At 36.3% G+C, this 26604-nt stretch overlaps 1 protein-coding gene across 5 annotated transcripts in view; it reads right to left on the reverse strand.

The window, feature by feature from the left end:
* Nucleotides 1-26604, reverse strand: part of GLRA3 (glycine receptor alpha 3) — a 91655-nt gene that overhangs the window by 13077 nt on the left and 51974 nt on the right. For 4 of the 5 annotated variants that reach the window (XM_037389932.1, XM_037389940.1, XM_037389923.1 and 1 more), the window contains exons 6-8: nt 14676-14813; nt 2485-2699; nt 740-886 (exon numbers count right to left, since the gene is read on the reverse strand). In XM_037389932.1, the coding sequence (XP_037245829.1) occupies nt 740-886; nt 2485-2699; nt 14676-14813 (500 nt within the window). The remainder of the gene's footprint in view (nt 1-739; nt 887-2484; nt 2700-14675; nt 14814-26604) is intronic. The other variant, XM_037389949.1, reaches the window with a different exon arrangement.

Consider the following 26604-nt stretch of genomic DNA (forward strand, 5'->3'; position numbering starts at 1 on the left):
ACGTATTGTTGTAAGAAATTTTACTTATTGCTTGATTTAACAGAAGAGTTCAGAATTCAAACCTGTAGTCTTAGCTCTTTGACTTTGCACACTGGTAGTGGCATATTTTAGTTAGTTTAGTGGTAGTTTAGTTAGCTTCAGCTATAAATTATATATTAATAACCGTTGCTGTATTAACGTTTCTTACTAGTTATATAAACAATCTATGCTATGTTAACATGACAGAAGGAAAAAACCAGCCCCAAACTTCTCAGCCTTTTAAAGGGAAATGTTTGTTCTTCCACCAATAATATCAATTGAATAAGTATTTTTTGTATTAAAATAATATTTACATGAAACACATCTGTTAAGGCTTTGAACTGAATACAAGAATGAAATTAAGAAACATTATTTGTTGAATCTCAGTATAGTACAAACTGCTGCAAGCACCAGTAACATTCATCCACTGAAGTATAATGTAACTCTTCTAACAGAGTGAAATCCATGCTTGTACAGATGGCTCCCACATGGCCCATGCCTCATTTAAATCTTTCTTAATCCCTCTTTTAGGAATTCAAGTTGGATTTATGCAGTGCATAGTCCTTGTAGTGACCCTCTGCCTATAGTGAATTTCATTCTATGCTGCCATATTATTTGTATTGCCACTTTAATCTACAGTATGTTTACCAAATTAACCCTATATCCTGGCACAAATCAATCTCAGACTCTCTTGCAAAGTTGTGTATATGGTAACTTTTACCTTGTTCTTCTTCCTCTTGCGACGGAATCTCAGAAGTTCTTTATGCTGCCTTGACACAAAGTTCACAGCTGCATACTCCAAAAGTGCAGAAAATACAAAGAGCAGACACACAGCCATCCAGATGTCAATCGCTTTGACATATGACACCTGTGCAGAGAATAGAACAGAAGACTGAATATGTTAAGACCACAGATGTGAAGTTTAGTATTTCACATCAGGAGGAAGTGCATTAATATCTCCACATCCCAACACTACTTCCATCAAACAACATTTAGCATGAAAGCCAGCTAATAAGAAGGACAACAATTCAATCTGTAAGCATTAAATATTATTTTTGAAAATGTGGTCTTTCACAAAATGTGTTTACTGTTTACTTCATTAATGGTTCCTCATAGTGTACTGTGTATTTTATCACAAACCAAATAATCCAGAAGCAGCACATGCTCTTCCTCTATTTGTCCTCCTGACATCTGTGAATGATACTAAGGAGGCATAGAATAGATTATAGTGGGACCAGTGGGAATTCCTGTATTATAACAGAGCTGATCTAAAGCCCTGAAATAGAAATTAGGTGGCAGGAAGGAGATATATGACGAACTCTGATGTGTTCATTCACTGCTAATTTAGGCATGTTAAGTCAAAAATATAGGTTCAAAATTAGTCCTGTAATGTTGACACAGTGGAAGTATTGAAAATCAGTTACAGGGTGGATGGAATCGTTGCAATCCTTTATTGCCAAGCTCAGCTGCAGGATATAATCTGAAGTAGAAAACTAGGGCCTGTTCCCTCTCTCTGCAAATCTGCAAGAGCTTTTTTTCATACAAGCCAACATAGCTTCAGACCTCAAAAATGTGATGAAAACATACGTAGCTCTCTTGGGTAACCTCTTAGGTTGTTGCTTTTCTGAGTTTTTACAGCATTCTATTTTCTTATGTGTTGATGCTACGTTTGGATGCATATATATGAGGCACAAAGAACACTCACTTCTGTTAAAGGTATCTATTTTACTTAGGAAAAAATCTAATTAGCCAACCTGAATATTGCATGTTAAAACTAATATAGAAGTAGACTTTGTACATTTTTATTGTACATATTTTATTTCTACTAACTGCAATGGCATGTGAAGATGGTTAAGGAATAACCCTTAAAATGAAAAACAAAATCTTTAAAGCAATGGCAGGTCAGAAATCTTAAATACTTATAGAAATATGTAAGAAATACATTATTTACATTGTGTGGTGAGTGATTCTTTATACCATTATTTGGAGCTATTTAGCTTCACATTTTTCTACATGTTGATGTAAATGTGTTTGTAACTAGTCGAGTTACATTGTAATGTAGGCAGGTTTTGAGAAAGGAATGTAATTGAGAACAGTTTGGAATCTATGACCTTTAGAAATTCAGTCATATCTGCTAGCACGTCATCAGAGACTGGGATCTGGAAAAGGACGAGCTAGTCATTTGTTAAGCAGAATTTATGGAGTACTGAATAACGTTGCTTTCATCAGTTGCTGAGGTTTATGGAATTTAGTAGGTATGTAGTTGGCTAAATAGTTGAGATGGGGATAAATAGAGTATATTTGATTGGTGACTCAAAGAACCTCTAAGTATTTCAAAGTTATTTATCTCCTTTAGAAGATGTTTAAATGCTAACAATTAAAACACATATGGTTGACTGAAGGTGTTTATTTGCCACATAACATTATGACTTTGTACTAATGTGGTACAAAGGAAATTCTGCTTACCTTTGGAAGAGATGCTCGTGAACCTGAGCTTTGTGTTGTCATGGTCAGTACAGTTGTTATGCCTAAAGCCACTCTGGCTGGAGCTGCATCCATATTGATCCAAAATGACACCCAGGAGAGAATGACAATCAAGAGACTCGGTATGTACATCTGGATGAGATAGTAACCCATCTGCCTTTCAAGGTGAAATCGCACCTCAATACACGTAAACTTTCCTTTTTATAACAAAGAAGAAATAGTCAATAGAACGTTCTTTACTGTCAACATCTAGTGTACACTTTAAAGAATTTACACTCCATCAAATGTACTTGTTCTCTAATGAAATATGAATGTTTTAATTTCTCTTCAGTGGTTTTTAATATGCATGTTTCCCATTATAACAGGTGTATCTACTGGAAAGAAAGGGGACAGAAAACCTGAAAATTTAAGAATTCAATAACCTCTGGAACTCTTCTTTCCTTATAAAAGCCAAAGCACAATTCACTATAACAGGGAAGTTCCTCTGTGTGATCACACTTATTTTTCACTTATTGTTTGAAAATACAGCTATATGTAAATATATATCTCCCATTGTATAACATCTTCTTTGTCTTTTGGTTCAATTTTAAGCTTAAATTTATTTTTTTAATCCAATGAATTTGGGAAAAATATAGTGAGATTAATGTGGACATTAGGTTATCAATAGGAGATTCTGCTAAATCTCTCTTGATCCCTAAACTGTTTCAGCTCAAAAGTACAGTGACCAAGATTCAAACAGAAATCAAGGACTTGATATTAGACAACTTCAGAAAGCTAATTGAATGACCTTATTTTTCCAGGTAGTGCACATCAAGTAAATTCTACTGCTTTAAGCAAATGAGAAAAACAACAACAACAACAAAATAATCTATTGTTAGCTCATAGAAGCATAAAACCATTTCCTTTCTCTTATCCAGATTGAGTGTGGTTTTTTTTGTTTTTTTTTTTTTTTTTTTTAACCTTGTAAACTGTAGAGTATTTCACAGATCTTGACCTGGTCTCATTATAGTTTCTAATTCTGCTCAATGCTTATATTAGTCACATATGAATGGTGCTGGAGGCAATGCTATTACTGTAAATAAAGTATATGTGAAACAGTTTCTTACAGCAGAAACATACATACCTCAGATTTCTTCCTTATTTGAATGAAAGCATTTACTAATTCTAAGTTTAACATGAAAGCTATATAGTTATTTATTTCTGAAGTTGTATGAAGTCGTTTGGTTATGTTTTCCAATAGTTTTTGATAGATATTTTCCTAATCCATTTATATTTACCAAAATGCCATTTTATAGCAAATCATTCCACATTAATAGTGCTTTAATATTTATCACATTAACAGAATTTATGTAACGGACTTCTTTACGAGCTTATCCTATACTAATTTAATATATTGTGTATTATACTGTGACAATAGTGTTAGGCATACAGAAATGAATTTCAGAGAAATTAAAACCAAAATGTTTTTATTCTAGACATATTAAGTGCTTGCAAATATCTTCTGAACTTCATTATTTTCATAATAGTTCTCTTAAAAGGCTATTAGTTCTTTCTATGGTGTCATAGTAAATGTTATTGGATGAAATTTTTATTCTGCTGAGGCAGTAAAAAAATATTTCGTAAGATGATGGTTATGATGTTCAATTTTAAATTGTTGTGATATCTCAGGAGTTTTATATCTGCTGGCTCAATTATTAGTTCCATTCCTAATTGCTCATGTTTTCTGAATCCTATCTACACTCCTGCAATCTGTGTCCCAAATCCTGGCTCAACCATCTGCTGCCCCAGCTTCAAAACCGATTTCTGCTTCAATCAAGGGATGCAGTCCTTGTTTAACAAAGTGAATGGGAATTTTGGTGTCTACCAGGGTTTTCACCTACATTTCTCTTCCAGTATCTTCAAAAGGATACTGACACAAGGCATTCTTTTGCTTAGCAGTTCAGTACGCCCCGCCTGACTAGAAGTTCTGCACTGACTGGCCTTTGTCAGAATCATATTCTTACTTCAAACTGGTCCTTACCCAGAAGATTCCTTTTTTGTGACACCTATTAATTCAGCAGCCTTGGAAAGCAGTAGTCTATCTCTCATACATCACAGTATATCATGGTGGTAAGTAGTGACAGAAATGCATCTAACAAATCTAGGTCTTTTGTAAAGCCATTTTATTTGGCATCACATCAGCCAGAATTACAGTTCAGCATGCAACATTTCCTTCTTATAGGGTCTTATACTCTTCTTTCAAAACAAATTAGGAAGGAAAACTAAGGAGCATCAGAATGGGTAATTTATGCATAACCGGAGTGTCAATAAACATTGGCTATTGCTTGTACATTTTTTTTTTCTCCAAAGAAAGGTGGGATAAGAGATCTGAGTTTCTCTTCTGAGTAATCAAGTGGGCTTGAATTATTACAGAGCTCTCAGCACAAAAATACTGTGGTCCTAAACAGAGAGCAATAAATAATATACTAGCTCTGATGTGGATTATTTTTATGTAGTTGCATGTTTGCCAGGTTTATCTGAACTAAGAGGAAGGAGAGGACTAGCTGTGGACCACAGAACCCTAACAAAATGAAAGAGATTCTGAATGAAAGAATTGCAGATGGAATATACAGTAACCACAGAAAAGGAGAGAAAAGAGACAGGATGATGAAGAGGCCAGAACTAGGACTGAATGATGTGTCGGAGGAATTATACTGAATGATTTTTTTCTTGGTTTTGTACTTTTGTAAACATCATCGGCCAAGGTAAAAAAAAAAAAAACAATCAATCAAACAAAAAACAAAAAAGCCAAAAAAAAAAGGTGAAGTGTGTCTCTAAGTGGTAAAGTACCTTTGCTTAACTCCACAAAATGTGTGACGTAGACTCCTGCCTTTGCCTTAGGCCCACTGAGTTTATGGACATGCCAGTCATAAGTCTACTGTTTCCCAGACAAGACCACTGTGCTCCTCGTCTGTTCTGTTCTAGTGTAGCACTGAAAAATTAGTATGTGGCAACTCCTCAGGGAGGCTGGTGGCCACCCAGGTGCATACTTCTCTCTGTTACTCCACTGCTGACTGTTGGGGCAAGGCGGCAGTTGGGAGTGTCTTGGCACTGCAATTGCTGGTCTAAGTGTGGAACGTGTGACTTTTTTTTTTTGCCCTTCTTCTGATATCAGAACCACCTGCATAAACCTGGCTAATGAAGCAGAATGGAAAAAGAACATTTATACTAGCAGATGTGAGCCTCAGCTAGGAGGCAGCCAGCAGAGGCTGTGCTGTTGTTTCCCCACTTAAGCCAGCATCTAGCTGTGGGCCTTCTTTCTCTTCATGTTTTCCATTTCAATTTCAAATCCAGGTTAGCTGTGGTTTATCTGTTTGACTGGATGCTTGAACAGATCAGAAGAGACATACCCATGAAGTCAGCTCAGCTGGGGAAGGAGATAGACAAGCAACTAAGAACACTGGTCTAATAATTCATTACAGTACGTAAAAGATAAGCTCTAGTTCATTCTAATATGCACTGCAAATGTCATGGAGAGTGGCTAGGAGGAGTATATGCACCTTTGTGGTATCGTGGTTTTGCTGAGGCTGAGTAACAAATGAAGGCCTGATGCTAGTTTCAGACCAGAGCTAAATACAGACACGCACACAATGGACAGATTTTTGTAATGCAAAAGAAAAAAAACAGCTAAGCATTTTTTCCTGAAACAGAGGTAATGTTCTTGGCGTTTGTAAGTCTAGCCTAACCAGGGATTCAAGTGCACCGAAGGCACCAAAAGTGCTGCACTGCTGTGTGCTGTACCCATGCATATGAAGTGAATGTACTGGTATATATGCACATGATTGTGCATTTGTCTCTCTTACACATGTGCTTTGGTAACAATGTCAGATCTGCTGGGCTGGTATGATTACCATACAGTGTACATAGTAAAACCAATGCTGTAGTGGAAAAATGTATATTCCAGTCAGTCTATGTAATTCTTCTTTCTCCCAGAAAGTATAAGTAGCTTTTCTTGGGAGTTAGCATTTAGGTCACATATTCTTTTTTGGTTGTTGCTGCTGTGGCCAACTGTGAGTAACCTGAGGAGAACATTTTTTTACCTTAACACACCTTCACATGACACAGCATCCTCTGACCAAGGCAAGTGATGTTTAAGCAGTGGGCTATGCAGGCAGCAGTATGCTTGTGTCATTAAAGGTACTGCCAGCAGTGTAGGATGTGCAAGGGAAATCAAGTGTAAGTAGTAGCTTTCAGGCTATAAGGAGTCTTTCTTTTCAGTTTTGTCTGCCTCAAACTGCTCCAGAGGCAGTAGTTGGTAGAGCTTAAATATATTTGTCCCCTTTAAGCAACCCTTAAGATATCCCCCAGGGGAAGCTTTTCTTACTGTATCCTTACAGTGTCACGATCATGTTTACAGTTTTCAACCGAGGAAGGCTGAGTATCTGTTTCAGAAGTTACATAGAAAGTTTTTATAATGGGGAATCACCTTAGGAAACTGAGCCAAGGAAACAGTGTGCCTAAGAAACAATAAAGGTAAGAGTAATAAAATTTATTAAATCACTATGACATTAGAAATTAATAACATAAGAAATCAGAAAATTAATGTGTAAACAAAAAAGAAGGAACTAAGCATGCAGAGATTCAACTATTAATTCATGCAGAATGGTGAGATATCTGCTGAAGGTTCTGGTTATTGACACTACTTTAGATACTAGTAAGCCATAGTCTGTCCTTCCTTATCAGAAAAGCCACTGCTAATACTATTAAGTGATCTACTGTGAAGTATTTTATGGATATAGAGAGGGCGGTGGCTTAAAGACTATACAGCTTCAAGATATTACATTAAACTAGTTACTTAATATAAGAATTTTATACTTGATGAATAAAGAATGATTCAAAGATTAGCAAAACTGAACTTAACTAAGGTTGGCAAATCTGAATAAATCTTTATGGAGCCCTACAGAGTATAAGTTTTAGATCTGGGAAATGGATATTTTATATTCTGTTTACTATACATCTGTCAATATGGATGTAGGCCACACAATTCTGTTTTTACCAGTAACCGATAACCAACAAACAGGCAGCCCAAGGGCTAAAATATTGCTAGCTGTGGAGATTTGCTAACAGAGTCCTGGGACAATTGAACTGTGATGATGGTCATTGCATTTTCTAGCACTGCATTTTCTTCCTTGAACAACAGCTAGAGACACAGGTTTAACGTGAAATTAAGTACTAAAAGATAGCAGGAAAGGGGAAAGGGAGAATGAGACTTCTCCAGTGGCTAGGATATGCTCAGCCTAAATGGCTGAATTACATTTAGATCCCTAATACAATACAGAGCTTCTCCCATTTCTCTGTCTTCTGGAAATTCCTTTCTTATGCAGCTCAATTCTTCTACTCCCCATAAAGATCCTAAGCATTCAAGCTCAATCTGAATTTGAAAATTGTGTTAGACAGAGTATTTATTTCTAGATGTTATTCTGAACCTCTGCAGTGTTTTCCATTTTTAGACTTAGAAAAATCAGTTCTTCATTTTATGAGGAAAAGATAACACAGTACAAAAGCCAGCTGACACACTTTTCTCTATAGACAGAAAAGTAGACAGTCCTCTCTTCTAAAATCAAAAGTTAAAGACTTCTTATACGACAAAACAATAGGGGGACTCAAAACAGATTTTTGTATGGATGGATTGATGCAACTCGGCTACTGTACTTTATGACTTTGACTGTTTTCTAATGTTTAATACCTTGGATTCCCAGGTTTTCACTAAATTGTTGCCATTGCAATCCTTTTGAGTTTTCTTGTCTAGTCTCTGTACCCTTGTAAGAAGGAAAAAAGGACCGATATTTACTCAAACCAAATGTCTATTGCAGGACAATTCACATTGAGAATAGTACATTTTATTTATATTTATACATATATATATATACAAAATAAATAAAAAAATATCTAACTGCAGGCCATCATAGAGTTCCCCTTTGCTGTATTTTTCCAGCCCTTCCCTAATGCTGGTTCTGACACTCGTCTCATCATGAGCTGGGACACATCAGTGTGCTAGGTAGTAGAAAACCTAGTCCTTTATGTATGTCTGTGTTAGAGCCCCAGACAGATGAAGTTTTGATCAGTATTGTCCTGAAACAAAATTACTCATCATGTAATTAATCAAGGATTTTGTTACAAGCCCTGCATACGTGAGCCCTAATGTTTCAGATTATCAGCTAGTACACAGGATGGAATCATCCTGGCAAAGATTGCTGTTGCCTTTAGTAGGAGTGAAGGTATTGGTTCCAAGTGTCCTCAGACAAACTGGATTAATGATAAAAAGCCCCAAAACACCAAATAGAAAGCTTTTTACTTTTAAAGTTATTAATGCTAAAATAATTTTCTGAGGACTATTTTGTGTTACAACTGAAATAACTGTTTGGCTGAAACCAGACATATTCTCAGAAGGAAATACAACTGTACTGCCATGAGGGATGGCATGGACTACCAACACTTTCCTTCTGCGTTTTTTTTACCAGCTTCCTTTTTGCTCTGCATCTGCTAAAAGAAGACCATAATTAAGCTTATTTGGCTACAAAGCACAGTGTGTTATGTATCACACCACAAACATAATGGCAGATGATTTTCACGGAAAGCGTGGAGAAGGAGAATGAAATATATAAATTGACTTTTCCATGAGGCAGTACTGCTCTTTATACTTTCTCTCCTGTTTGAGTCATTACCGGAATCACCACTAGGCAAGCGAGTTTACCTTGTACAGTAAAAAGATTTCCTTTTTATTCCTCCCAGAATGTTCCACCATCATTTTAGAGACATTCTGCTTTACTTATTACTGAAATACAGTTAAATACTTTCTGTCCTTTTGCCTTCCTGTGATAAAATTTCTTAAGTACACAAGACAGTCCATAAATTCTGTGTGTGTGCAAAGAGACTGTCTTTATAAAGTTGACTATATATAAGTAAAGTTAGCTGAAATTATTTTTATATATAATAAGGACAAGGAGACAGGGTAATAAAGCAGCACTTGGTAAGTGCAGTCTCCAGACACTTTTTTGCAATTTGCACTGAAATATGAATTGCAATTTGAGTATATTTTGCTGATAAAAAGTACTTATAAAAGTACTTGGCTTTTCCTTGTCGTAAAATGAGGCTATAACTAAGATCATGCAGCCTGACTAGAAGTGATGATTTTTGAGTGTCTAGTATATAGAATACATGAGTGCTCATATATTCGGCTGGTGTCTATCTATCTAAAGCCAAGATTCACAAAATGACTGTAAGTATGTACTGCCATCCATTTTTTTTTTCAAGTCAGACTGTGAATATCAGTGGCATATTGCGGGGTATCAGTGCTGATGCTGTCACTTGCCATTGACTACGTAAGTTCTTGGTCAGGAAGGAAGTGACTTTACATAGCTTATTTGGAAACAAACCTGGGGCAGGTGATAAACTTAACATTGATGTAAGACTGATATTGACTGCAGTAAAGGAAAGTTGAAAATAAATGTGGAAAATAGTAACTATTTTTTTTTCAACTTGATGGCTTTGCACTTGCAATTCCCATCTCTCTCAGAATGGCGGACCAAGCTGCCATCGAGAAGGACCTCCATAGGCTGGAGGTCCCATTGCAACATTATGACAGTCATTAAAGACAAATGTACATTTCTGCAATAAGAATGGGGTAACCCCATGCACTTGTACACGCTGGGGATCAACTAGGTAGGCAGCAGTTGTACAGGGAAGGCTAGGTAGTTATCAAGTTGAACAGAAATCATCAGAAGAAATACTGAGTTGAACAGAAGTCTTGTGAGGTGAAAGACTAGTCACATGCTATAATGTGTTAGGAGGGACAGAGGGGGGAGAAGTAGAAACTAAGGAGGATCTGATAGCAACATAAATATCAAGGACATCTAGATGTAATGTCTCTACTTCCAGGAAAGCTGATCAATTTTTATTCAATGAATCTTTAAGGTAGAATGTGTAAATTTTCATCAGCGCAAGGGAGACAACTGAAGTCTCTTCTGCAGAGAAAAATGCCCCGTTGGACTCAGGCAGTGCTGTTTTCTGTGTCTAGGACTGGTCACATCCTCAGCCTGTCAGACTCTGTTTTTCAATTTTTTTTAAATATATGTGTTTATATATATATATAAATATATATATATTTATAATTTCTCTTTTTTTCAGTGAAGGAATGAGCAGCTTCAGCGATTCCATGCCCATAGAATACCTCCTGGATAAAAAGTACAAATACCCTTTTCTGAGAAGTGGACCCAAGGGGTTAAAAAAGCATGGCTTAAAAATTATTGCTATAGTCTCCAAAAGAGTGGTTTAGGTGTTTATCAAAACAAGTAGCTGTTTGAGTTCTTGTTGGCAGAAGAAGGCATCAAAGTTATGTCTCCTTTAGTTGCTATGCTGATGGCAGCACAATGGCCCAATATAAGGCGTTAAGTCAGTTGAAGGTAAGGCCTAGAAGGGGCAGTCTACAGGTTGTTAAGCAACTTGTTTGACATTAAGGGGGAACAAAAGCAATCACGAGAAAAGATGGTGTTTGGGAAGTATGTGTTAGGAGAATGGGGAATGTGGTGTTAAGGAAGTGGGCCATTTTTCGCATCACAGATTTAAGCATACAGACTCATCAGGAAGGGTCACATAGAGAACCCATCGGCTCTGGTGGTGGGTGTAGCAACCACTGTTTCCAGGACCACTATGTGCAATACTTTGAGCCAAACCCCATTAATCTATGTAAGACTGTTCTGAGCAGCACCATGCAAGTGCAGGTTTAGCGTGTTACCCGTGGTGTATAAATAAAGCCAAGATTCAGAGTATTTCTGTTTGTGGCTGTTAGCCAATGCTATTATGTACATATTCATGCTATCATATATGGGTCTTTTTGAAGTTGTGATTGAACATACCTGCAATTGAAAGTAAAATTAGGTGTTGCATAAAAGCCCAGGGGAGCAATGCATGTCACATAGGAGGTGAATGAGGATGTGGTAAAGCAAGACCATTCTTGTAATGGGAATGGTTCAAATGTGATTTTTCTGGTTGTTAATGATTCTACTTCACTTGCCAAATTTGTCACTGTGGAAATGCAATTGAATGTGAAAACATGAAAATGATCAGAAATGTTGCATCACTTCAGAACACAAGATTTGATGAGCCATTATGCTGTACCGTTGCTGAAACTGTTATGTCCCTATATTTAGAAGCAGTTTATTTTTCAAGCTGTGGTTACAGTGATCCATTTTCAATTGGGCATGAAACACTGACGAGACATGCACTGATGAGCTTCCACATACTGTCCTGAAGCTTCAAATTAATTTGTTTCACAGGGAGACTTTTGGTTTTTTTCCTGTTTTATAGGATGTCTCAGAAGAGCTTTCTGTCCTGGGCTGTAACTAAATTTAAATTAAAAACTCTTCTTTGGTCACTTATTGCATACCAGCTGCAGTTGCTTAGCATTCCTTTAAGAATTAATTTTATCTAATCTGTTGTAGGCCAGAGAAACAGGCTTCATTTCTAGGTTTGTTGTTTTTTCTTTTGTTTTGTGTTTTCTTTGTGTGTGTGTGTGTAGAATCCTAAAGGAGTATCTGTCTACAGTATCTCATATCAGGTGCCTTAAGAAAGCACATTACTGGCCACATATGCGAGTGACATAATGGAGGTAAAGAAACTCTTAGTTGTTGTTTCTTTTAATATAATATTTAGGATTTTTTAGTCTGTGCACAGTAGTTAACTAGTAGTAAGAAAGATATGAAAGGCACTCCCACCCTCCTGGAAATCAAACCAAACCTCTCTAATTTGATTAAATTAACATCATACTGGAGACTTGAACAAAAAATAAATGGAGAAAATGTTATGTTGAAGAGGAGAATGTAGCAAAGGTAGTCCTGCATGAGTAAGACTATCTTTTCTTTCTGGTTTGCCCTGCCAAAATTCTTCTAAATTTTTACCTGTAATTTTGGTGTGGTAACTCAGAGCAGGCCACTCTGCTGTTTCCTCTGGTGAGGATGTACCCTTCTGCCTGCAGCTGGTGTCACTCACCATTTCATTTCCCCCCTCCCCACCTGTCACAGGCAGGTCCCACAGCTGCAACTGTACTTGTTTGCTGAGGTTTTTTTCAAGTCTTCAATCTGAAGTGTGCGGTGGGTGCCTGCATCCAGGCTTCCCCAGTTTTCTGTATTAATAAATGGCTTGAATTTTTATGGACAAAGGAAATGGCCCAATTATTATTTTTTTTGGCCACAGAAATGCAGTTTGGCCAAAGCAGTACAGAAATATAAGGGACTGATGATTGGCTGCACTGTCCTTTAGAGTTACGACAGTAAACCTTCTCCCAGCTAAATGTGACAGCAGTTCACAGGGGTAAGTGCACTTGTTTTGTAGGTACATTTTGAGAGTCATGAGACTTTACATGAAGTTAATAACATCTGTTGCTCCCGCTTCCCAGCTCAGTTTAGGGCCACAGTGAAAAAGACAATAGATGTAAGTTGACCCCATGCAACCTAGTGTGTTATGCCTAGACATAGCATGTTTTACTATTTCTGCTTGGAAGAAAATGAACCAACTTAAACAGGCTTGAAACATATGTTATGAAAAAAAAACAGTGGCTCAAAATGAGTGAAAAAATGAAGTTTCAGTCAAAATCAAAAGGTCTAAACTATGATGATTATAATGAAAGTTCCTAGACAAATGTGCAAGAGTACAATTCAGCTTTGGGTGAGGTGTTTGGAAACCACTGGAAATTCTGACATTTTAAAACAGTTCAATATCAGATTAAGTAATTATTAATTCCTCAGAGATTTTTGATGCATCATGTTGTCCAAATGAACTTTGGAAAAATTAGAATACTTTCTACTGCAAATTCTCATTTGTTATTATCACTATACAGGTTATAGAAGTACAGTTACATGCACACATCAAAATGGCACAAAAGCAGGAGAGTCCTAGGAAGGAAGAAGAGGTTGCCTATAGATCTCAAAGGAGACAGAGAAAAAAAAAAGAAAATAAAATTTCCTTTTCATAAGGATTATGGCAAAAAGAAAAAAGAATAATATGAATTTCATTACCATTAACAAAGGGATGAATGAGTGAAAACATCACCACGCTATAGGATATGTATGTCCATTTTTGGAAGGGTTTTAAGGATTAGCCAGGTGTTAGTACTTGACCAGTAAAAGTGCTCAAAATGTCTCTACCAATATCTCCCCACTCTAAATGGAAATTAGAGAAACTCCCTCCCTTAGGGCACCATGGCATCTGTGATAAAACTCAGTGTTGAAAAGTGCTCTTCCTTAATTTTGAGTGCAACAAGACATCCCTTATGAATGCCACCTATTGAATTTTTTCCCCTCTGCCATTTTGGCAGAATCTGAATGAATCATTCTAATCTTAAATTTCAAGACATGTTTAATCTAGAATCATACCAGAGACCATAAATTAAAAAAGATATGGATTAGAATGAAAGAGCTCTTGATTTTTTTCCCATTAGAAGGTAGAAGCTATGCATTCTTAGCCATTGATACATGCTTTTTGAGGATTATTATGCCTGTGATTGTCCAGTTATTCAGATAATTTTTTTACAATTGAAACTGACTATATTATTAATGTTAAAACCTCAAATTTTCAAATAATCCCAGAGATGATAAGCTAAACATGGCAGTTCTACAAAGGCTTCAACTTGGAAAGGCCATATCTAGTTTGGACACCTGGCCACTGTACGTTAAGGATGTTTTCAGCTTGTTTGCATTGCCCCCTTGCTGTATGAAATAGGGCAGGGATAGCTGGCTTGGCAGCTCTGTGTCCCTTTTTCTGGACTGAGCCAAACCATGCTTAGTGCATAACATACGGACCTTTGGATATCAGTGGTGCTTCAGATCCCACAGTGTAGATGTGGTCATGGCACCCACTGTAAATATAAAACTCCTGACTGAATTGCTTCTGAATTATTTCAGCTATGTATTTTCTTAAGTTTACTGAAAGAGCAGTTAGATCAGCCTTCAGGTAGATTTGTTTTGTTGTGTCAGTTATTTAAGACTATTATCCTGCACAATGCACTTGTGCATTTTATCTTTGTGTGTTCAATGAGAATATAAAAAAAACCCCACAACTACAACCACAAAACAACCTCTCCAAATTAACAATAAATGTTAAATGTCTTTCCAGTTTTAATCACTAATACACTTTCCTACCTGTATTGTAATGCTTGGTGCAGTAACATAAATCCTTTTCTTCTTTCAACAGAAACTGTGGCAGAGTGAGACCTTCTGCTACTTGAACTGCTCCCTTTTCTTGCCATTCAAAAATGAGATCATTCATTGTGTATCCAACTAAAAAAAATAATAATGCAACAAACAACACATAAACTCTAAGTCATCTGCAAACTTTGAAAATCAGGGGCATACCAAATAGTGATGACTTAAATAAATTCATAAAAAGGAGATAACGTGGGAGGTCTGCTTGTACCTGTTAATCACAAAGTGATTATCTGCCATTTTATACCATACTGAAATAGAAAAAAAGCCAGACTTATGCATCCTTGGTGAAATCTTGATAAATAGGTAGTTTATTAACGGAATTAACAAAAGCATCAAAATAAGTTAAACACTGAATTCTCTTGGGTGATTGGGGAAATCTTACCCTCCCCAGCCCATAAAGGATAAAATAGGCCCTTTACACTCAGACCTCTTTGTCCTTTTATTTGAGGTGAAATGGTGGATTATCAAAGATATGTTTATGTGTTTATGTTAATTTGAATGTTAAGTGCAAATTCTTCAAAGAGAACAACAAATTAAAATTTCTGAAGGAGTGAGGTACTAATTGAAAAATACTTTTCTCTGAAACTGGTATAAAACAAGGGAAAGCAATTGATTGTAACCTTCTCATATTAGCTGACTGTGATGTATTATAAAGGCATTCAGTTTTAATATTCAGATTCCTGCACTTATTCATACCGTATGCATGTGTGTATAAAATTAAATAAAATAGCAAAAGCCGTAGTAGAAGTACTAATCAAGGGTAAGCCTTTTTAACGGGCAGGTACTATTTCCTGCTGTTTCCCCCTCTCAGTTTGCACGGGATATCAGTGGGGAAAATAGCTCTACTTCCTCTGAATATGTGATATATTATCTTTCCAGTATATCCCTGGCATCTTATTATAATTTTTTTCTCAATAAATTTTATCTGGTTATGGCAACTAGGAGAGAAAAAGAAGGCTTCCTATTCTTATTCAAGTTTCACTAAGAATTTATCAGAATCTAATAGATTTGGACAAAGTGAGATTTTAGGATTGAAATCTAAAACCAGATAGGTTCTATTGTTGTAATAGTTTGAATGACAAAGGTACAGGTTGAGCCAGAAGGAAAAAGGAGTAATTTTTACATCTAAATTATATACCTTTCATTCATCTGTTTTGCTGCTTTGGAATATTTCCTTTCTGCTTTAGTCCAATGCTAATGAGCTGTTGAGGGTAACCTACTGATAACTGGAAATATCTTTTAACCTTTCAGTAACAAATTATAGTTCAATGTATGATGTTAAGAACTTTCTATGAGTTACTGTCTGCCGGCAAATACTGAAATTTTGAGTTCCAGTGAACAAAATAACCTCTTTGGTGTGTGAGCATAAATCTTTCCTCTGTTATTTTCAGTGACTCCATTACTCTTTGAATACATCTATAAATGCTATTCAGTCATAACAGCCTGATATGCTGACCTCAAATCTGAGAGATACTTCATCCTTTCTGATCTGTCTATGTTGGATACACCTATAAGGTAAGAATTGCTGTTCATAAGTTTAAAACTGTTTTCAATAAATCTCCTTGCTTCTCGATTCTCCATGTTTGTTCTGGGGAGTACCTTTATACAAGGTATTCACAGGCACTCAGGCTGACTGTTGGTTTACTTTGGTATTTTGTTGAGACTGTATGAATATGGTAAAAATTAGATTATATTCTTTTAAATAAGTATTTAATCAAGATCAGATGTTACTCAAGTCATTACAAGCATATATTCACTGTGCAAGGAAACATTTATTTTTTTGTCTTATTGAACCCATGACATTCCAGAAACACAGTCTTAAAATTCACCATTAAATGCCATAAACTATGAACAAGCAGAAGTACAGCTTTTATCAAACTTTGCATGAATTCAGACAAAATCAGTTGTGTGTAAAGCAGTTTATCATTTGAAGCATGTAGATTATGGCCAGAAGTGATATCCTCTGAGTAAAACTCATTGAGCTGACAAGAAACAACTGCTGTGTCAAAATGTATTTCAATAAATCAGATTCATTCATCTCTAATGCATGCTTTTAATTTTATTTACCCTGCCCACTAATTCTTCTGTAGTGCAATCTATTAAAAATCATAGCACTGCTGATGGAGTAAGTAATTTTTATCATGTTTACATTTTAAATACCCAAATATAACTTTAGCATTTAATACTATAACTCTGTAACTTTGGTTTTGTATGTCAAAATCATAATTATAAAGTAAATATGTCTTAAAATATAGAGTAGCTTAATGGAGATGTGAGCTTATGTTGTATGAAAGAAATTTCAAATAGTATAATATGTATTGTATTTCTACTAGGTATATTTAATTAAATCACTATTAAATTTATGGTCCTTTATTAAATGTGAAATACATGGCCCAATCAAATGTGCTGATTGAATTAAGGATATCCAAAATCTTGTAATAATCCTGTAATTGGGGAAGTGACAAAACAAATTATTTAAGCATATTGAACTATTTGATAACACAAATTTGTCTCTAAATTTTCCTTAGTAAGTAGTATTAACAAGGACAGTTATTCTTGATTTTCTGAATGAAAATATTATTTGGTACAGTTCCAAATAAACTGATGATCTCTTCCTTTTGTCCAGTTACTGCATTGTTTTGTTCTTGGCATGGAGAAAATGAAGAAAGACAACAGTGGAAAGTATCTGGTCACCAGCAGAGATAAAGCAGAATCAGAGAAATTGCAAGAACAAACTCAGCCCATGTCCTAGGCACATCCCACAGTATTCTATGCATAAAAGGGCTAAACCCCTCATTGTTCTGTGTTAGAAATTTTCCAGGAGGAACAGCAATACTAATAGGTAACTGGGCTTCCTTAATATCTCAAAAAGAGGAAAATATTTTTGTGTTTTAATTAATTTTATGAAGAAGAATTGCTGAACACCACTTAGAATGCTCATGGTATTGTGTGCACTGTGCATAAGGGGAAAAAGGCATTTTTAGAGAAATGGCCCTTTAAACCAGTCAGTGGTTACCGTATTCTAGTATTACTACAGTTTATGTGTATGGTGTTATATATGCAATGAGCCTAAAAATCAGTCCCCCAGCATCCTAATTTTGGGAGTCTTGCTGATTAATGTATTTAGTGTTCCTTATTGAAGTGGCTGGGCTTCCAGCAGCACAAGAAGACATCATGGCAGATTTTGAAATGACCTTAAAGTTCAGTCTCAGCAACAAAGTAGAGACTTAGGATCCTGATACGGATAAAGCACCAGATTGCTTAGTGCCATCAATGGGATGGTGGGGGCTAGGTGCACAGCAAGTAGTGGAAGTGTAGGGAGCTTTGGTCATGAAAATCTTGAAGCCTCGAGGGCAGTGTTGTTTTTTTAGATTTAGGATCCTAGAATTGCCAGTCATCAAATTTTGAAGTATTAGAACTATGTGGATAACTTTAAAATACTGATGCTGCTCTCTGAATTCAACAGGACTATACAGATGTTTCATGCATATGTATTTGCAGTACTGAGGCTTACTAATCACAGAAATAATTAGATGCTGCAACAAAGGTCTCTGCTAAAATGCTTTTACCTTACTAATCTAGATGAAGAAAGTACACTCATCCATTCACTGCTGAAATGAGTTTTACAGGAATAAAAATGAAAAGTTAATTATTTAATTTTCTGTATAAGATTAGCAACTGATTAGTTGAGAAAAAACAGATAAGAGAAGTGAGTAATGGTGCTCTTTTTTTCCAGGTTTATGCAGCACCGGTTAATCTAACTGATTAAGCTCATAATTAAAACTGAGTGTTCCTGAGGCACAATTGCAGTTAAAAATGTTTGATCTGAATACAGTAGTACCCAAATAGTAAAATTCAATAAGACAGATACCTTTGTGTAGTCTTTCAAATTTTGCTTTGATATTCTTGAATAATGGCACTGCTAGTAGAAAGGGCTAATTTGTTGGGTAGATATATGCAGACACAGTTCAAAAAGAATATATTAGGAATAGATTATTCTGCCAATGATTGATAAATGTATACAGGTTCGATCCAGGCCGTTAATTTCTCATGAAATAAACAGAAAGCATGATAATTAAGATAACACAAAACATCTTAAACTAAATTCTAGAAATACTAAACCTGAGGTCGACCTGAGCTTTAGGCTCCTACTCAGCTGCTTGTGTTTAACACTGCTTATAGATGTATGAAGCTTATTCTGTAGTAGACATGAATGCTTAGCTCTTGAACCCTGACTTCTTCTTGGGATAACACTTAAGTGTAAGGTGTTTCCCCTCTGTGATTTGCTTCCATTTTATTCTGCTTTCTATAGGACATGTGGTGTGCATGCCTGAAGGGAGTCCCAGTCTATGTGTCTGGAAGAGAAACTGAATCTGTTTCTGAGCACTCTTTCAGGGTAAGCTTTTGCTATATAATAGTTATTCCTATTCTTTGTAAATTCATGCTGTTCAGATAGCTTTCTTGGTGCTGCTTTGTGAGAAGAATACATATATATATATATATATATATATAAAATCTTATTTGCATTTGCTGCAGCCCAGCATGATATTCAGCTTCAGTACAAAGGAGTTTTTCATATTTGACTGTGAGGTGGTTGGATGATTGGGAAATAGAGCATTATGGAGGAAAGTCCTAGTGGCAACATTTTAGTCTTGAAAAAAGGAAAGTCAGTCACTGGCCTTACTGGTATATGAGGACACAGCTCACTTTTTCATTGCTGGTGGAAAAAGTGAGTCTTTTCTAGTACAGAAACAGCTGAAAGCAATGGTGGTTATCATCTAGTATAGTGATTGCAGGACCAGGCCAACCTGAGCTAAATCATGTGCATGAGTAAGGACTTCTGTCACTGAAATGCAATGTACTAGGGTTTGGGTTTGCAGGATTTAAATACATGAATGTTGAGAAAAGAATTAGAGATGCCAAATTATGTGTGTTATGGGATGCAAACCAGCTGCTGTGGCTAAAGGAGATTGCAGTTTGCAATGTTGTCTGGCTACCATCCAAGTGTTTGTTCTTACCTAATTCTGCAAAGGTATTACTAATTATGCAAAATCTAAGTGGTGTCATCATAGAACTGGAAAGAAAGGACAGAAAAACACATTGTTATGTTGAACAGCAGTGTTCAGAAATTAGAGGACTGGTTAGGTTACATTAATACTGTCTCTATTAACGCAAGGATGGGGTCTTGCACATCTGTAATGCAAAAGCAGATGAAAATTATTGGTAATTATATGACAAAGTTATCATCCCAGGAGCAGAAAGTTGTCAGAGGGAGTACTTCTGGGGAAAACCCAAGAACTGTGTGTAAGTGTGCCACTGTAGCCTCTCAACAGCTTTCTTTAAAGAGACAACTCATTTTTAGGGGCCTGATGTCATTCCAGGTAATTAACTAGTGAAGCATGTACTGGCAGACTGCAAGCTCCACCTGAGATGAATATGAAGAACTGGCACACTAAGTAGAATAGAAGTAACTGGCAAGTAGAGGGCCTGAAACTGGGAAAGTTGGATCTGGCCTGCAGAAGTTTTTCTTTAGAAAATTGTCTGTCAAAGAGCTGGTGATAAATATGAAAAAATGAAAGTAAAACTCTGTGTGGTCACACTTATGGAGGGAGGAGGTGGAAAAGATAAGGCATTGATGAGGAGTGGTTGTCAGGCCTTGTGCCTGGAATAGTTGGTGCAGGGTTTTGAATATCTGGGCATCAAATAAAATGAAACTCTAGTGATAGTCTATTTAATTGATCTAATCCAGGGGTCCTCAAACTACGGCCCGCGGACCAGATATGGCCCCACAGGGTCCTCAATCCGGCCCCCGGTATTTACAGACACCCCCCCCCCCCCCCCGGGGTTGGAGGGGGAAACCAAGCAGCCGCAGATGGCTGCCTGCCACTGCATCCGCGCGCCGGCCCCCTGGTTAAAAAGTTTGAGGAGCCCTGATCTAATCTATACAAAGCTCTTTGGCAGAAGATGGACAAGACAGACTAACTCCAGCCTTTAGACAGCACTGAAAATTGTCTAGCTAGAGTGAAATTTTTCATCATGTTCAATTGCATGCTTCAGGAAAACTTGCAAGGAAAAAGAATCTGATCCTGCTGGAGTATTTCTAAGCAGCAAGGGCAACTGTAGTGTCTGGAAAACAGAAAACCAAATTTTTCCCTTGGTCTTGGTCATCTTTCCCAGAAAACCTTATCTTTTCAAAAATGGTGTTGACAAGTTGTTATCAACACCCATATGAGGCCCCTGAAAGAAAAAAGTAGATTGTATCTGTATTTTTTTAAAACTATTTTAACTATCATTAATCTTAATAATAAATATAACCTTTTCATTCATCCAATTTTGACAGTATAGGACGAAAGCCTGTCTTAAACAAATAGGATTCCTTTCAACCCACATCAGTCCACAAAACTCTATAGAACTTACTGGAACCAAGCTATTTATATCAGTTGCATACATGCATGCTAAGTTATGAAGTTTTTATTTCAACTAATTCAGTGTCAGTTGTAGGCATTAAAAGCCCATAACTTATAGGAGACACAATGGACATCCAACAAGTTTGTCTTAAAGAATTACTTAAGTATTAACGTCTCCTTTCCAAGCTGTCCAAAGACTACACCATTACAGAAAAACCAAGGTTTGTTATTCAAGACAAGCAATTCCATTGCACCTTCAGAGACTCCACACCTTTGAACCACAATTGTCTTATGAATTGCAAGATACCCCCTTTTCTAATTCTGCTGACACAGCCTTATTTGCCAAGTTTTTTCCTTTTAAGCACCCTTAGAGTAACATTCCAAGCTATGAAGAATAAAACTTTTAAGCAAACTTGTGATCCATCTGAATACCAATGTATCTTGTAAATTTTCTACTCGTTTTGTTCTATTCCAGGAAGGCCATGCTTCCCTTGTGTAATTTTACAATACCTACAGGCAAATCAAAATCTTTTGTTCAGTAAACAAGAACATGTATGGCATGAAACAACGAGGCTGAATATCTAGCGCTTTTGTACAAGAGAGTTTGGTTCAACCACAGATTTTATTTTATAGTTCTTTTAATCCAAGTGATTTATCTAAATTCTATTCTAATTTCTTTAATGTTTAGTAAGGTACAGGTCCAAAAGTAACATTGGATTTATTCAGCAAACGAAGTAGTTCTTTAGGTATTCAGCTGAAGCAAGGACTACAGTCATGTTTACTAGAGTTATTTCTGTTAGGCATCCCAACAATGTGCCTCCAGGATAGGCTGCCTGTACATTACTGTCCATATGAACATGGCAGAGGTTTGAATTGTGCCCTGAATTCCAAGCAACATAGCAGGGGGAAGAGATGACAGGGCTAACAAATTTGGCTTTGACTTGAGGTTAGAATAAATTCTTCTAATATACATTAGGCACTAAAAATACTAGCTTTAGAAATCAACTGTGATGCATTTCAAGGCTAAATTTATGCTGAAGCTCCAAGAAAGCAGAATTTTATTCTATATACATCTGAGCTGCTTTGCAAAGGGCCTGCCCCTTGCACTGCCCTTGACATCGTCCTGATGGAGTCTTTCCCTTGGGAGTTACAGGTTTATCCTTCTTAGCCTGAATTTCAGAGAAGAATAACAGTTTGGGCTCTGCTCTCTACCGTATCTCTCAAACCTAATATTCCTTGCAGATACCTATAGATTTTTGGCTGTCACTTTTATATTAGTTTCTATAGGTTCAGCTGCAGCTGTACGACTGCCCTTTCATCCTGTGCTTATGAGGAGATAAAGATTACAAATATCTAGCTCTTTGTCCCTGTGTGTCAGATCTCACTTCAGATACATGTAGCGGGCTAAGTGACCCATCTGCAGAGTTGGAACCATAGGATGAATTTTTGATAAATTTTGTGCTTCTGAAATGGAAAGAAGAGGTATAGTTTTCACAGGTTTAGGCAAAGGCAGGCACTGATCTAGTGTGTCCGTAATTACTGTCACTCAGAGAGACCTGAGGTTCCCCGGGAGATGAGAAATATACTCCAGTTTTATTATCTATCTTCTGGTGTCTTTGTGCTGTTGTGGGAAAGGAACAATGTGTGCATCATTTTCTGTAATGCAGTAGCCTGTATTGTTATAGCCTGCTTATAGATCTTACCATTTGCACAATCTTCAATTTAGACACAGAAAGGAAAGAAATTGTACTATTCATGTAACAGCATCATGTAGTACAGAATGAATTTTCTCTAAAAATCTAAAAGACAGGTGGATGATTGCTTAGAAAGACTAAAACACCTCCATAAATCAATAAGAAGGCGGCCATTGTTTAATGTATTGAGAGACAATAAGCATAAAAATAAAATTATGAGGTGAACCAGGTGCTTCTTTCCTTACATATGTTGCTTTTGATAGTATATTTCTTCTTTTGTTACTAGTTAGTCTTTTCACTATTCTTGGAAAATTCATGAATATTGAATGTCATGTAAAGTTATAATTGTAATATATGAATAAAGGAGTGCTGTGAGATAAAAGTGAAACTTAAAAAAGAGGGAGACAACAAGCTCTAGCACATGAAAGAAAAACATTTCTTTCCTGGGAGACAGGGTACAGAAATAAATATGTATCTAGCTGACATTTCTTTGTATCTTACTCAAACAGAATAAAACTAAAATTATCCCACATGCCTATAGGCTGCCCTGGTGTAAGGCACAGAAATGTAGAAGGGATTATTTCATATGTGCATTTTCATTTGCTTCCTTTCTAAGATACAAAAGCAGCTCATTCTAGTTGCTGAGAAATCATTTGGTAAAACAAATCCTTTAAAAATAGAAGACATTTCCACTTAAATATTTCTCAGACACTTCATGATATAAGTGGAGTACTTTAACCAGCGGCAAATCCAGCTGCTTAGACTGACCTTGGAAAAAAAAACCACAAACATTAACTGGTTGAAAATAAAAGTATAAATTGGGAAGAATAGCTATACATGAATTTTTCTCTTAGAACTGTCTATGCTGGAGCAACAGTATCAATATTGAAGGAAAGTATCGAGTAATAAAAAATTATTATTTTATAGTAGAGGTAAAACCTATGATCTTTCCTTTATACATAACTGTCAGCCTTTCTTTGCAACCTGGTGGCGAGATGAGTAAGAAAAAGATGAGTGATTTGTTAGGAACAGTCTAATTTGCTTAGTGATACATGCAGGAGCAAGGCTTGCAAGATCAAACATAATTCAAAGAAACTGTGAGATAAATGAGCCTTGTAAATTAATAATTGCACAATGTCCTACCCAACTTGACATTCAGTGGGAAAAAAAGCAATGATCATCGCTTTAAAAGGAAACATCTGGAAGCATGGCTGCTGCTGTTTTGCTCCTGCAACCTCTTTGGTTTTTATAACACAACCTGATGATCAGATGATTTACTCAGGACACGAGAGGACTGTGTTCTCAGTTTTGAAACCCCATGTCTTCCACTTCCCCAGACAGTGCATTAACCACCACTGTGAGTGCTTTGATCCCCCTGTTTAAGATACCTTACTGTGTACCAAAAGATGTAAGCCGTGCAAGCCACAAGAGAGTATGACACTGTGGCCTAGAAATTAGATATGCTTGGATGGATTCAGACTTGCAGGGTTATGTCAGTTCTTACCTCAGAAGACTTGCTATGAAGCCTGGGAAAGTGCTAAATGCACTCATTGTCCCTTTTCTCTTCTATAATTTTAAAGAGAACTGGCTGCCTGTTCTTAACCAAAGACACTGGAATTTGGATGTTTCTGCTCATCTTCTAAGTTTTGGAAGTAATCTGAGTTCAGACTGACATAAGCCATTTTTTTTTTTACCTCCAAGGTGTCTATTTTCCTTCCAGTACATCCTTTATAGAGAAACTGGTTTTGGGCAGTTGAATTCCTGCTCTTGAACGTTTAGGAAGTCACTGTGCCTATCTTCTTTGAATCTGTCCCAAAGTAATTTCAGGGAACTGCTGTCTTGTTCTTGCAAACCTAACTGGTTATTCTACTATCAGACATGTAGGTATAGTCAGAGCTCCCACATGTTGCAAAATTTTCTGTCTCAGGCCAGCTGCTTTGCCTATAGTCTCTATTTTTGAAATGTCTGGAGTTACAGGTAAAATAAAATTAGACAAGGTGATATGGTGAAAGCTTTATTACTTGTAACTTCCTTATGAAATCCGATTTGATCTTTCCCTGTAACCAGAAGATTTTGAAGCACTCATTTATATTTTGTTCAGCTCTTCTTTTGTGAATGTTGCTTCTCTACTGTGTAAATGTCGAGCAGGGAACTTACTCCCACTGAACTGCATGATTAAAAACAAGATTTCAGTGAAAAATGGTCTGCTGGAAAATACATTAGGACAACTATGATCTACAGTGTTACTCAACTAGTAAGTACTGGTTCCCTATGGTGCAGTCTGCAGGAATTGTGAGTTCCTGCAAGGCTTCTATAAAGCAAAACAGATGCCTGTTTGTTCAAGAATGCTCAGTTGTTGTATGACCTGTCCTCACAAAGGCTGAAAAGGAGGAAAAATACAGCTGAGTTTTATGAAATTGTTAAAACAACAATTTCCTAACTTTTAAAACACAACTTAAAAAAATATACCTTTTTCTTGTTCAGTCAAGCACTATGATACTTTCTATTGGAAGCATAATTGTATACAGCGAATATAGCTGTCATCTGTATGTACTCTGATACAACTGCCTCATATTAACCTTTTATTTAGTCATATTAATTATAAAGGTGACATAGGTTATTAGTAAGATTATCTGCTTGATTGACAGTGGAGTTTTGCTTGAATGCTGAATATATGACATTGCCCTAAATTCTCTGACATTTGCAGCAAATAACTATCAATTTTAGTCAAGAAAGTTTCTGCTGTCAGATTCAGCCATTGCCCTCATACTGAAAGCCTGCTTTATATTAACGTCTGTCCACCACAATGAAAGATAGATCTGGCTTTCATATGCACCCTACAATTTTTTGTAAAAGCATACCATTATCCATACAACAAATAGTTCTGACATACTGACTGATAGATAATTACCTCCTCCTTTTCTTAGACAGTACTTTGTTTCAGTAAAAGAAGAAAAAACCCAAGAAACACTTTAATCAAATTATGTATGTTGTGTTTCTGATCTATAGTATATTTCAAATAATCCAATATGTTCATTCTATACACAGGAAATTATTTTCTGAAATATTTCATTTATTGATCTCAAAACTGTAAATCTAGATCTGACATTAAGACGGGTACTTATTCATCTACTTTTCCCCTGTCATTAGTTTTCACAAAATTCAGATTGCTGGAATCTTTGAAAGAATGCTTTGCTTTACTTTATTTCTGGTTTTCACATCATTAGGAGAATTTTTCTGCTAGAAATCTTTCCCAAAGTCCTCTCATTTTAAGTGGCAAAGGTGATTCCCAAATACTTCATATCACAAGGAAAATGAGAATTTAACGCATATGTGTGCCTTCCTCCTCACACATCCTGTGTTAGCTCAGATCATAGCATCAGACAGAACCTTTGGTTTTGTCTTTTTGTCTCTGTGCCTTGAAACGGCATAATGCTTTATGCTTTCCAGCCTCCTTTATGTTCTGAGGGAGATACGAAGGGAGATGATAAGTACAATATATGGTGGGTCAAGATAACAAAAGCTAATTTTATTTATTTCATATAAAAAGTATTGCTGTTAACCGAAAGATATTTCTGCAAAGCCTGTCTTGTCTAAGCTGGTTTTACCTTTTCCTCTGCCTTCCTTAGGATATTGCTGTATAATGCAAACAGAACTTTATGAACAGATTACTTAAAACACATGGAGTTGTAATTTCACTTTTTCTATTTAAATTCTAGTGTAGCACCATGTTTGGTCAAACTGTCACACCATCTTTGCACT

Source organism: Falco rusticolus, chromosome 1 (genome assembly GCF_015220075.1).
Source record: "Falco rusticolus isolate bFalRus1 chromosome 1, bFalRus1.pri, whole genome shotgun sequence".
Classification (NCBI taxonomy): domain Eukaryota; kingdom Metazoa; phylum Chordata; class Aves; order Falconiformes; family Falconidae; genus Falco; species Falco rusticolus.